Source organism: Phyllopteryx taeniolatus, chromosome 10, assembly GCF_024500385.1.
Source record: "Phyllopteryx taeniolatus isolate TA_2022b chromosome 10, UOR_Ptae_1.2, whole genome shotgun sequence".
NCBI classification, from domain to species: domain Eukaryota; kingdom Metazoa; phylum Chordata; class Actinopteri; order Syngnathiformes; family Syngnathidae; genus Phyllopteryx; species Phyllopteryx taeniolatus.
In genome coordinates, this window is record NC_084511.1 from 4,108,215 (window position 1) to 4,120,868 (window position 12,654).

The following is a 12,654-nucleotide window of genomic DNA, read 5'->3' on the forward strand; positions in this document are numbered from 1 at the left end:
GAAGGTTCATTATGTCTAGTCCATTTTTGGAGTTGTGTGGAATGATGTCTTTTTTTTTTCTTTTCTCCAGTGTAAACAAAATAAATAAACATGTATATTGAAGTAATTACTACAATTGTCTGGGCAATGTGGTGAATTATCTGACATAAGCAAAGGGGTGTATACTAAACAGACTGTATACTAAAGTGATAGTTACACAATTATAGTTAGCATTTAAATCAAAGTATTGAAAATGCAATATCATTTGTACTGTTTTTGGCAGAGTTATTTTAAATGCGCTAGAAATCAGTTGATTTGGTGACAGTACAATAACTCAAAAGCAACAGAAGTACAGCAGAACAACAGAACAGCTAAGGTCAGTGGAAGAATCAATATGGAAGAGTCATAGTGACAAAGACAGAGGGCAAAAAGTTCATTTCCTGCTGATTTTTATTTTTTATAATGTGAAATAGCTTTTCTTATAAACATATAAACAGCATGAAATAACATGACTATCCACAACATCTGTACAATTGTTTAACAAAAGGAGGAGGAAAACAAAACAAAAAAAATCAGGTGGGTTTGGATTTTGTTACTCGGTCAGTTCATTGTTCATGAATTTGTTCACCTTTATCATCCCCCTGGCCTTCCACCCTAACCACAAAAACTAACAATCCATCCATTTTCCAAACCATATCTGACATATCCCATAATCTGACACGTTCGACTGGTTAGAGCAGTGTGCAGAACCAGTTACATGGCAACTTAATGTAAAATAACCTCTCGAAGCTGGAGTAGAATGTAACTTGACACCAACTGGCTAGTGATAATCAAGGTGCTGAAAGTACCTTGAAAAATTTGGGTTGGGAAAACAACAAATCAAATTAAAAACTGAGCCAATGCCATTTCTAAATATCTCCTTTACCCATTTGGATTAGAGAAACATTGAGGCACAGGACAGGCAGCAGTCAAGTTATGATGTGACGACTTAGTTGACTGTATGAACGCGATGTGCTTACATGCAGGAGTCCACAACTTTTCCCCCCCTTTCTTATGCATGTAATACATATTTTAATAGATCCTTGTCAAGCCACATAAAAAATGGCCACTTGGGTTATTTTCACCTGTAATTTCAGATTGGAACTGTATCTGTAAAGAGACCAAATAGGAATCATCTACGCTTATGAAACTTCCATTGGTTAAATCGCTTAAAAAAAAACCCACATCTAATATATCCAAATACGTGGAAGCCATGATTTTAATACTTAAATATAGTCGTAAACATCTTTTTAGGGGTAATAGAATACTGAGGCTCAAATGAGATACGGGTGGGGTGGGGGCTGCAGCATGAACTTGATCCAAAATACTCCAAATTGCTTAATGAAAGCGAAAGGAAAGAAAGCGATAAGACAAAAGGTTTCATTATTTGGAGTTGTGTTTCCTAAGGGCTCATCTAGAGGTAAAATATTATTTCGCAGCGCCCCACAGTTGCAAGTCAAGTGCGCCTGCAGATCCTACCGACTCAGCTGGCCGACACAATTGACGGCACACTGTAATTGACAGTCAGATGTAAGACGGAGTGTCCTAAATGTAGTCGTCATCAACAGGTTCGCCTGGCGTATCACAGTGATGGAGGAAGAGAACCACAACTCTCTGAAACACTCCTCTTTTGCTTTGTCGTCGCTCTGAGATCTCCTCCCCGATGGTCTCCATGCAGATGTCGGCCGAGAGCTGACCCTTGCGCCTCGGGGCGTAGATGGTGGCTAGCACACAACAGGAGAGAGTAATAGGCTGCGGTCATTTGGGCACAAATTTTCATTCCACTTAACATCGGAGAGATGACACTCACTGCTTTCGTCGTCCTCAAAGTCATAGCGGGCGTAGTTGTTGGGATCAGCTGCTCTCAGGGTCCTGAGCCAGGGGAAGTCTGTTATCATGCTGTAGGGGGCGCCATCCAACAGTCCTGAGCATGACATGGAGGTTAGTTAAAGCCAGGTGAACATATCGGTACTGTCTAGGACCAATTTGAGCCCGATTCCCCCGTTTCCATCTGTACTGATGCTTTGAAGCATATATCTGAGTCCGTTTTACCCTCAAGCGTATAAATGTCTCGGCCCCAGGGGTATTTAGGATGCTTCTTCACATCCGCTTCTGTCCTGGTGGCCTCTGGGAAGAACTCATATTTGATTAACTCCCTGCAAAACAGACAGACAAACATACTGAATATTCCGGCTACTATAAATCTTCTCGTGCGTTGAACATTTAGTTTTTCAAGTGTGTTTGTTTCTGTACTGAGTCATATTTATATTATGGATTTGTGAGTGGATGTAAAACACAGTTGCGGTCAGACCTTTACAAACACTCACCAGTTACGTATACGAGTTCAGTGTGCAAAGGTTTATTTAGGAATGTGTTCCACAAAGTGCTGTGAAAAAGTATTGCCCCCTTCTGAAATGCTTTTACAGTTTCTCCACTTTGTTTAAAAATAAATGATCAAACAAATGTTAATATCAGACAAATATAACCCAAGTGAACTTAAAATGCTGTTTTTAAATAATGATTTCATTTATTAAGGAAAAAAAGAAAACTAAAGTTACCTGGCCCTAATAACTGGTTGGGCCATCCTCAGTAGCAGCAACTGAAATCAAGCATTTTCTATAACTGGCAATGAGTCTTTAACATTTCTGTGGAGATATTTTGGCTCACTCTTCTTTGCAGGGTTACTTGAATTCAGCAAAAATGGAGGGTTTTCGAGCATGAACGGCATTTTTCAGGTCATGCCACTATATTCTGCCGGATTCAAGTCTCGACCTTCATTTTGGTTTTTTTAAGCCACTCAGAAGCGGACTTGCTGGTGTGTTATACTGCTGCAGAACGTGCGCTTCAGCTTGAGGTCATGAACTGATGGCTGAACATTCTCCTTCAGGATTTTCTGTTAAAGAGCAGAATTCATTGGTTCCATCTATCACAGCAAGTTGTCCAGGTCCACACTACCACCACCCTGTTTGACTGTTGGTATGATTCAGAATCCTTTTTATTTGCCAAGTATGTCAAAAAAACACAAGGAATTTATCTCTGGTAGTTGGTACCGCTCTAGTCCGTCAATAGACAGCCATTTTGACAATAAATACTTTTGATGCATAAAAAAACAATACATAACAACACACCACGGAGAGTCACTTAGCAATAAAAGGTTACCGGTAATGTGGTAATGCTGATACAATTGCAGTTGTGCAAATGATGCAGAGTCCTCAAGCAATTTAATGGCAAGAGGGAAGAAGCTGTTGGAATATGTGCTCGTTTTAGTTTGCATTGATCTATAGCACCTACTTGAGGGAAGGAGCTGGAAGAGGTGGTGACCAGGATGTGGAGGGTTCAAGAGGATTTTGCATGCTCTTGTCTTAGTTCTGGCGGCGTACAAGTCCTAAAAGGTGGGTAAGTCCTGATTGTCCGTTGCATTCGGTTCTTTTTCTGAAATCCTGTGCTACATTTACGGCAGATGTAACGAGACACGCACACCTTCCAAAAAACTCAACTTTCATATCGTTAGTCCATATAAAATTCTCCCAAACTTCTTCATTTAGATTTTTTTTTTTTTTTTTTGCAAAAGTAAGACGAGCCTTTGTGTTCTTTTTGGTCAGCAGTGGTTTGCACCTTGTAACTCTGCCACAGATGCCATTTTTGCCCAGTCGCCTATTGGTGTATGAATGTGTGTGCGTGTGTGTGTGGGTGAATGTGGGGCTCTGCAAAGCGCTTCGGGCACTGTGATGATGGTGTAGATAAAGCGCTATATACAGTAAGTGCAGTCCATTTACCATATTTGACTGATATTTACATTTGTTTGATGATCTTAACCATTAAAGTGGGGAAACTATGCAAAAATATAATAACTGGAAAAGAGGGCCAATACTTTTTCACAGCGCTGTATGTTTGAAGGTACTTTCCGAAATAACACATTGTCAAAAAAACACACAAGGGGGGTTTCGATTACGACCAGTTTACAGTATTGTGTGATAATCGGCATTTGACATTTTTATGGATATATGAGAGTCAGTCAAAAAGTAATGAGCCCAATTTTTCCTCTAGCTTTATTTTATTATTATTTTTTAAAATAGAAAGGCAATATACGCGCAGAAATAAAGCCCCAAATATGGAGAATTCATTGCTACTTTTCTATATAATCTCCAACCCCGACTGTCCATTGACGAACAAGGGCATGCATGCTAGCCTCATAAAATTCAGTAGGCTGCACTTTTCACCATTTATTTATTTACAGCTTGCTTAACTTGCTCGTCAGCACAGAAGTGTTGACCCGTAACTTCTTCTTTTAAAGGACCAAAAAGGTGATAAGTCTGATGGTGCCAGATCAGGTGACTTTGGGGGATAGGATATGGTTGTCCAGCCAAAGGAACTGATGACTTCACGAGCTCCTTTTCTTGTCACGGAGGTTTCTCAAAGCAGGCTCTTGTTCTTCGTCTTTCATGCTGGACACCCACTATTTGACTGTGCTGTAGCCTATTGCAGCTTCGCCAAACACATTTTGCAACCTTTTGAAAATGTTTAGTGATGGTTCTCCTTCCAAAACAAGTAATGTAATCAGAGCTCTCTGCTTCTGACAGGCATCCAGCAATGGCATCATTTCCAAAATGACTGACAGGGAGAGGACAGACTTAAACAATTTGTTTTTAAAATAAACCTTCAAACAAGTATTTAAACTACAAAACAAATATTTCTGAAAAAAAATAAAAAGATTAGTAGGTTAAATTAAACTGGGCTCATTACTTTTTGACTGCCCCTCATCAATTTGAGAGAGACAGTTAGGCTATACATTACCATAGCAACTGCTGCAATGGTAATACACAAAGACCTTGACAAATCTAGCTTTTGGCTGAAAGTGCCACATATCTGATTTGCTTGTCTTTTCACTGACAGAACGCATGAAACAACCCACATGAGCAGATGCCCAAATTGTGCTTAAACAACATCACAAGCGTCAACACCGAGCATTGAAGTTAACAATAATACATAAATCATAAAAATATTATACATAACATACATTTTAAATGAACTGGCCTAACTCTTCCCCGCCTTGATTTGAATAGGGTCAAACTCCACATTACTCCACTTAACACTTTTAATGTAGCATTTTAGGCTACGTTCACGCTGCAGGGCATAATGCCCAATTCTGATTTTTTTTTTCTTAAATCCTCTGTTTTAATGTAGTCGTTCACATTTAAAAAACAAATGCAGCTTCTACTGTGGACGAAACGCGTCCGTGACATCACACGCATGTATAACAAATAGGACGTCACATTGCACATGCACGCAAATACTAGTCACCACATAGAAGTAAACATGGCCCCTCAAGTAAGTCTTGTCATGACGCATTCGTGGCCATTTCAAGGATTTCGTGAAAACGGAGCCTAGGGTTGGGCATCGAGAATCGCGAACCGATTGGAACCAGGACTAACATTCAGGGTCTCCCGGGATCGTCTAAATTTTAAAAAATCAGGTTCCTACTTTCGATGCCGACAGTGCGCCGACCCCGAGTAAGAAAGTGGCGAAAACCAACGAAGAAGAACGCGCACGAAGACGTGCTTGTGCCCAACGTCGGCGAACAAAAGTGCGTCTTAACTTTGTTAAAATTAATGACCAGTTGCTTCAGTGCAATACTTGGAATAAGATTATATTGTGCAAAGGAGGATTTCACAATGTGAAGCGTCTGACACGCTCCGAGCCTGAGCCTACACTGCGTGGAGCTTCAGTGAAGTCAACTCTGTCAATCGGGTGAGTGAAAGAATAAAATAAAATAAAAAGTCTATGCCAACATTTGAGACAGCTAACAAGGTAAACGGTTGCTTGCACTTTTGCACTGATGGTTTTTCGTCTTTGTTTTACTCTTCAAACCAATGTAAAGGCCGTTGACAAAAAAAAGAAAAGCTTAACATTGGGCTAAAACTTCACCGTAGCAACTTTACGCTACAAGGAATTGGGACAAAATTCACATAGACTTCTCACAGTATCACAAACACTAACTTTGTGCCTCATCGGTGGGTAGGGAAGGAATCAGCGTTTTATAGCATTTGGTTCCATCCATTAACAATAAATAAATAAATAAAATAAAAATCACCGGTGCCGTGTAAAGTTACTTTTCGTGCCAACAATATGCTGAGTTCCGGTGCGTACCCTTCAAAATAAAAGACTACAAGCTTTAAACAGGAAGTCAAGTTGAAACTTGCACATATAAAGCACTTGTCGTGGTCAAACAGTCCCATATAACAATTTTAACAATGATATATTTAACTTTTAGCTGACACATTAATTAATTAATATTAAGTCAATTGGGTTAGTTCCACACACATTGCCTTGTAGTTCATAGGTTTGATAGTGATACTGGCTGTAAAGAAGCGCAAGTCAAATGTTATTTAAACCATGCAAACTTTTTTGACTAAGCCCACTAAAAGAATTGGAATCGAGAATCGTTTGGAACCGGAATCGAAATATGGAACCGGAATCGCTCAAATTCAGTCGATTACTTAACAAGTAATCTTTTGTGGCTGATGACTCGAAGAAGCAGCCGCCCATCTGTCTAATAGCACTTCACCAAACAGGTAGACTGCTCCCTTTCTAAAATATTCAGGAAATGACTGGGACGTCATTGTTTATCATACAATCCACAGTGAAGGTGCGGTAAATATAACAGTGCAAAGATTGTTGTTTCCTTTTTATTTAGACATTAAGAAGAGAGTTTTGCTGGCATTTGGGCCCGCAATGCATTGTGGGTTAATTATTCATACCGTAGTGCGTGGTCAGAAATCTTCATGGAGGTATGGACTGACTCAGTGAAGGACTTACAATACTCAGCTTAAATAATATTAACAATAAAAGGTGAGAGCTTTCAACGTCGTCTGGAGTCCGGACTGCTCAGGAGCTGGTTTAACGCGCTGCACCACTGACGTTTACTCAACTCAGTGCTTCTCCCCCTGTCAATCACCCACAGCTTTGCTAGTTAAACAGCTGTGTAAACTTGTCACCGGGAACAAAAAAAGTTTTCTCACTCTTCGTCTCGAAATTACGATGGTGGGAGCAAGTGTGTGTAAGTGTGTGTGTGTGTGTGTGTGTGTGCGTGTGTGTGCGCGTGCGTGCGTGCGTGCCTATGTGCATGCGTGCGTGTGTGAGTAGTTGGGGGATGGAATCAGGAAAAGCTACCAACAACTCTATAACACAAACAAAATGAGTTCTGTTGGCCGCAATCACACTTTTAAAACAACATTAAGTGCAGTCCTGTCTGTTTCCCCCAAGCCCAGCATCTAACCACGACTCTCGCTCATGTTTACATAAATGCACGCATACACAGTTGCCTTCATGGACCCCCGCACAATTGGTAACCACAGAACTTGAACAATATGCAGGGTTGCTACAGTCCGTCGGTCTATCAGTTAAGAGTCTTTAGAGAAGTATACTTGAAAATGTTGCACTTGTTTACATGTTTAGGTACTTATTGTATTTGGCATGTCAACTCTGCACTAAGTAGCTCATTTAATGTGGCTTCGACTACACCAACATTTAAGTAATTGGTTCATGTTGATGATGTCATTCTGTAACCCATATATCACCAGGTAATGGGTACGGTTAAGCTAATGCTCTTTTTGTACTGTGAATAAGTGATATTCCCGTCTCTTGGCAGTTACTTTTGAAACCAAGTAATCAGTAAAGTAACAAAGTTAATTATTCAAGGTAACTGTGGCAACACTGGTGGCATGTCTGTTTTGTCGAACAATTGTGACATTTGTCGCCTTTTGATGACCCATAGGTTGGATGTGCGCCCCGTGAGCATCCATACTGCACACACGTCGGATACATATCCTATTTCTATCCACATACTGTATGAAAGAGCCCTGGGTCGGATATGGGGGGAGAACCCAAAAAACATCGGAATTATACTTGTCACATTGGGCAAAAAAACAAAACAAAAAAATAAAATAAAATAATCGGAATTGACCTTCGGGGTGAACGTACAGTGAGTAGCCTTAGCCATATTTGTCTATTCGCTGTTGTTTAAATTTACAGCAGGTGTTTTAAGTGTGCGGTATATACTTCAACAATCTGTGTATTCCGATGAAGTCAAGCTTGTACTGATGGGGTATATCCGATCTGCGCCTTTACGTTGCAGTCGCATTAACATGTATCCGATCACATGGAAATTTTATCCACATTTGGAAGAGGCCCAACTTCAATCTGAAGATACCTGATTTCATGTGCTTTTTTTTTTTTTTTTTACATTGCCATGATGCATATCCGAATTGTGCCACTTGAGAGCCAAAAAGGGAAATGTTTGACTTTTATAATGCAATGTACACTGAACAAAAATATAAACGCAACACTTTTGTTTTTGCTCCCATTTTTTGTGAGCTGGACTCAAAGATCTGAAACATTTTCTACATAAACAAAAGGCCATTTACCTCAAATATTGTTCACAAATCTGTAAGTGAGCATTTCTCCTTCGTAGCGATAATCCATCGCACCTAACAGGTGTGTCATATCAAGATGCTGATTAGACAGCATGATTATTGCACAGGTGTGCCTGAGGCTGGCCACAATAAAAGGCCACTCTGAAATGTGCAGTTTTGCTTTATTGTGGGAATCTGGGGGGTCAGAAAAACCAGTCAGTATCTGGTGTGACCACCATTTAACTTACGCAATGCAACACATCTCCTTCGCATAGAGTTGATCAGGTTGTTGATTGTGGCCTGTGGAATGTTGGTCCACGCCTCTTTGTTGGCTGTGCGAAGTTGCTGGATATTGGCAGGAACTGGAACACGCTGTCGTATACGCCGATCCAGAGCATCCCAAACATGCTCAATGGGTGACATGTCCGGGGAGTATGCTAGCCATGCAAAAACTGGGATGTTTTCAGCTTCCAGGAATTGTGTACAGATCCTTGCAACATGGGGTCGTGCAATATCATGCTGCAACATGAGGTGATGGTCGTGGATGAATGAATAAAATGCACCTATGTTCGTTGCCCATAACATATGCCTGCCCATACCATAACCCCACCGCCACCATGGGCCACGTGGGTTGACATCAGCAAGCCGCTCACCCACACGACGCCACACACGCTGTCTGGCATCTGCCTTGAACAGTGAAAACCGGGAAAATCCGTGAAGAGAACACCTCTCCAACGTGCCAGACGCCATCAAATGTGAGCATTCGCCCACTCGAGTCGGTTACAACAACGAACTGCAGTCAGGTCGAGACCCCGATGAGGACGACATGCACGCAGATGAGCTTCCCTGAGACGGTTTCTGACAGTTTGTGCAGAAATTATTTGGTTATGCAAACCGATTGTTGCAGAAGCTGTCCGGGTGGCTGGTCTCAGACGATCTTGGAGGTGAACATGCTGGATGTCGAGGTCCTGGGCTGGTGTGGTTACACGTGGTCTGCGGTTGTGAGGCCGGTTGGATGTACTGCCAAATTGTCTGAAACGCCTTTGGAGACGGCTTACGGTAGAGAAATGAACATTCAATTCACGGGCAACAGCTCTGGTGGACATTCCTGCAGTCAGCATGGCAATTACACGTTCCCTCAGAACTTGCAACATCTGTGGCATTGTGCTGTGTGATAAAACTGCACACATCTAGCCTTTTATTGTGGCCAGCCTATGGCACACCTGTGCAATAATCATACTGTCTAATCAGCATCTTGATATGCCACACCTGTGAGGAGGGATGGGTTATCTCGACAAAGGAGAAACGCTCACTAACACAGATTTAGACAGATTTGTGAACAATATTTGAAGGAAATGGCCTTTTTCGCCTAAAACCACCATCCACTAAGCTGCGAAAGGCCCCTCCTCCACCCATGAAGAACCTTATCTGCGAATCAGACTGATATCTGCGGGGTCTTTTCCAGAATAGGTCAGACCCCTATGGAGATCAGGCATCCCTGTAATTACAAGGGACAGAAAGTTGGTCAAAGAAATATGGCACAAAAAAAGTAGAACTACAAACTTAGTGAGGATAAAATGTGAATCTATCAAACCATTGTCTCCAGTTATCTCTTTTCAATATCAGGTCACTGGGTAATAACTCAATGTTGATTAATGACATCATTACAACCTATGACTGGACTTTTTGTTACTAAACAGAAAGTAGCTGCAATGCCATTTTAAATAAGGCAACACCAGTATTTTTTTATTTTATGAATAAGTGTCGAATAGGGAAAAAAAGGCGGTGGTATTGCTGTTATTTTTAAGTCATTATTTCAGTGTAAAGAAATTATACTGGGTAATTTTAGCTCTTTTGAATATCTCTGTTTTTCAGTTAAAGGTGACCCAAAGGTTATTGTTTTAATAATTTATAGACCTCCGAGATAAAATAGAATGACTTTTCAGAACTGCTGTCAGTTATTTGTACTGACGACAACTATTTTGTCATAACGGGAGACTTTAAAATTCATGTTGACAATAACGTTTAAAAAAAATAATAATCTAAAGAACGCTCTGCTATACTAGACACATTTGACCCCTCTCAACATATTAAGAGTCCAACCCACACTCAAAGTCACACCTTAGACCTGGTCATCTCTAAGGATGTTGAAATTCTATCAATTGACATTAAGGATATGGCTATTTCTGACCATTTTTGTGTATTCTTTGAATTGCAGATTCTTCTAAAAGTACAGACAACCTCTATGTCTGTTAAGAAAAGGTACATAAATGAGAGCCACTAAGTTTATGGAGACCATTGCTGTGCTACAAACTGGGAATGCTGAGACAGTTGAAGAACTTTTGGATAATTTCACCTGTAAAATCTCAAATGTCATGAATGCTATCGCTCCTATTAAAACTAAGACAATCCTGAGGCGACCTAGAACACCGTGGAGGAGCACAATGATGGTAAAGACCTCTAAGTGTAGGAAAGCAGAACGTAAGTGGAGAAAAACTTAACTCCAAATTGACCATGACCGCTACAGACAAAGTCTTTGTAATTTTAACCAAGAGTTAGTCAGGGCTAGACACTTTTCTGAAATCATCAGTCATAACTGCAACAATACTCTCACTCTGTTTGCTGTGGTTGACAAGTTCACAACCCCCCCCCCCCCGAATTAGCTAGCTCCAGAATTCCTAACACCAGATAAATGCAATGAATTTGCTTGTTATTTTAGTGAAAAAATACAATCCATCAGGTTAAGTATTAGCATAAATCAGCAAAATGATACTACATCTGAAGCCACCCAGGAAAAACTCTATTAACATGTCATAATTTGATACAGTTGACCCAAAAACTGGAGAGAAGACGGTTCAGCGGCTGAAACCATCAACGAGCCGTCTTGACTCAATACCATCTGACTTTTTCAAAGCTATTGCGAAGTCTGTGCTAGCTGATTTGCAGCAAATAATCAATTGCTCACTTCAGTCAGGAGAGTTTCCTAAAGCTGTAAAAGAAGCTTCCATTAAGCTTCTCCTAAAAAATAGAGCACTGGACGCTTCCATGTTAGCAAACCCATCTCAAATCTCCCTTTCATAGCCAAGATTGTTGAGAAAGTTATTTTTAATCAACTCAGCAATTTCTTGAATTGACTTTTTGACAAATTTCAATCAGGTTTCCGAACTCATCACAGTACAGAATCTGATCTTATCACAATGCTAAATTATATCCATCCATCCATCCATTTTCTGAGCCGCTTCTCCTCACTAGGGTCGCAGGCGTGCTGGAGCCTATCCCAGCTGTCATTGGGCAGGAGGCGGGGTACACCCTGAACTGGTTGCCAGCCAATCGCAGGGCACATAGGAACAAACAACCATTCGCACTCACAGTCATGCCTACGGGCAATTTAGAGTCTCCAATTCATGCCTGTTTTTGGGATGTGGGAGGAAACCGGAGTACCCGGAGAAAACCCACGCAGGCACGGGGAGAACATGCAAACTCCACACAGGCGGGGCCGGGGATTGAACCCGGGTCCTCAGAACTGTGAGGCTGACGCTCTAACCAGTCGGCCACCGTGCCGCCATGCTAAATTATATAAGGTTGAATACTGACTCGGGAAAGGTGTCAATTCTGGTCTTGTTGGACCTCAGTGCGGCTTTTGATACGGTGGATCATAATATACTGCTGAACAGGTTAGAAACGTGGGTAGGACTAAATGTAACAGTCCTTAAATGGTTCAGGTCCTACATGGAGGAAAGGAGTTATTTTGTAACCATTGGTAGTGTTCAATCTCATCGAATGGCAATGACCTATGTGGTCCCTCAAGCACCTCCTGTTCAGCTTGTACATGCTACCCTTGGGTCAAATTCGTCAGAGCTTTAATTTTGACTATCATAGCTATGCAGATGACACACAGTTATATCTAGCAGTGTCTCCAGATGACTACAGTTCAATGGAGGTGTTGTGTCACTGTTTAAAACAGATGAATAACTGGATGAGCCAAACTTTTCTTCAATTAAACCACAATAAAACTGAGCTAATTGTTTTTGGCAATAAAGAAAAGAGGATTGTTGTTAGTAAATACCTGGAGTCACTCTCTTTAAAAACCAAAGACCAAGTCTGAAACCTTGGTGTTCTGATAGATTCCGACCTGACTTTCAACAGTCATATTAAATCAACTACTAAAAATGCCTTCTACCATCTGAAGAACATATCCAGAGTGAAGGCTTGTATGTGTCAAGCA

General features: G+C 40.9%; 1 protein-coding gene across 3 annotated transcripts in view; it reads right to left on the bottom strand.

The window, feature by feature from the left end:
* Nucleotides 1–411: 411 nt before the first annotated feature.
* The window catches only part of fbxo38 (F-box protein 38), a 62,016-nt gene continuing 49,773 nt past the window's right edge, over nucleotides 412–12,654 (bottom strand). For all 3 annotated transcript variants that reach the window (XM_061787311.1, XM_061787310.1, XM_061787312.1), the window contains 3 exons: nucleotides 2,071–2,174; nucleotides 1,829–1,942; nucleotides 412–1,742 (listed from right to left, as the gene is read on the bottom strand). In XM_061787311.1, the coding sequence (XP_061643295.1) occupies nucleotides 1,564–1,742; nucleotides 1,829–1,942; nucleotides 2,071–2,174 (397 nt within the window). In that variant the 3' untranslated portion in view covers nucleotides 412–1,563. The remainder of the gene's footprint in view (nucleotides 1,743–1,828; nucleotides 1,943–2,070; nucleotides 2,175–12,654) is intronic.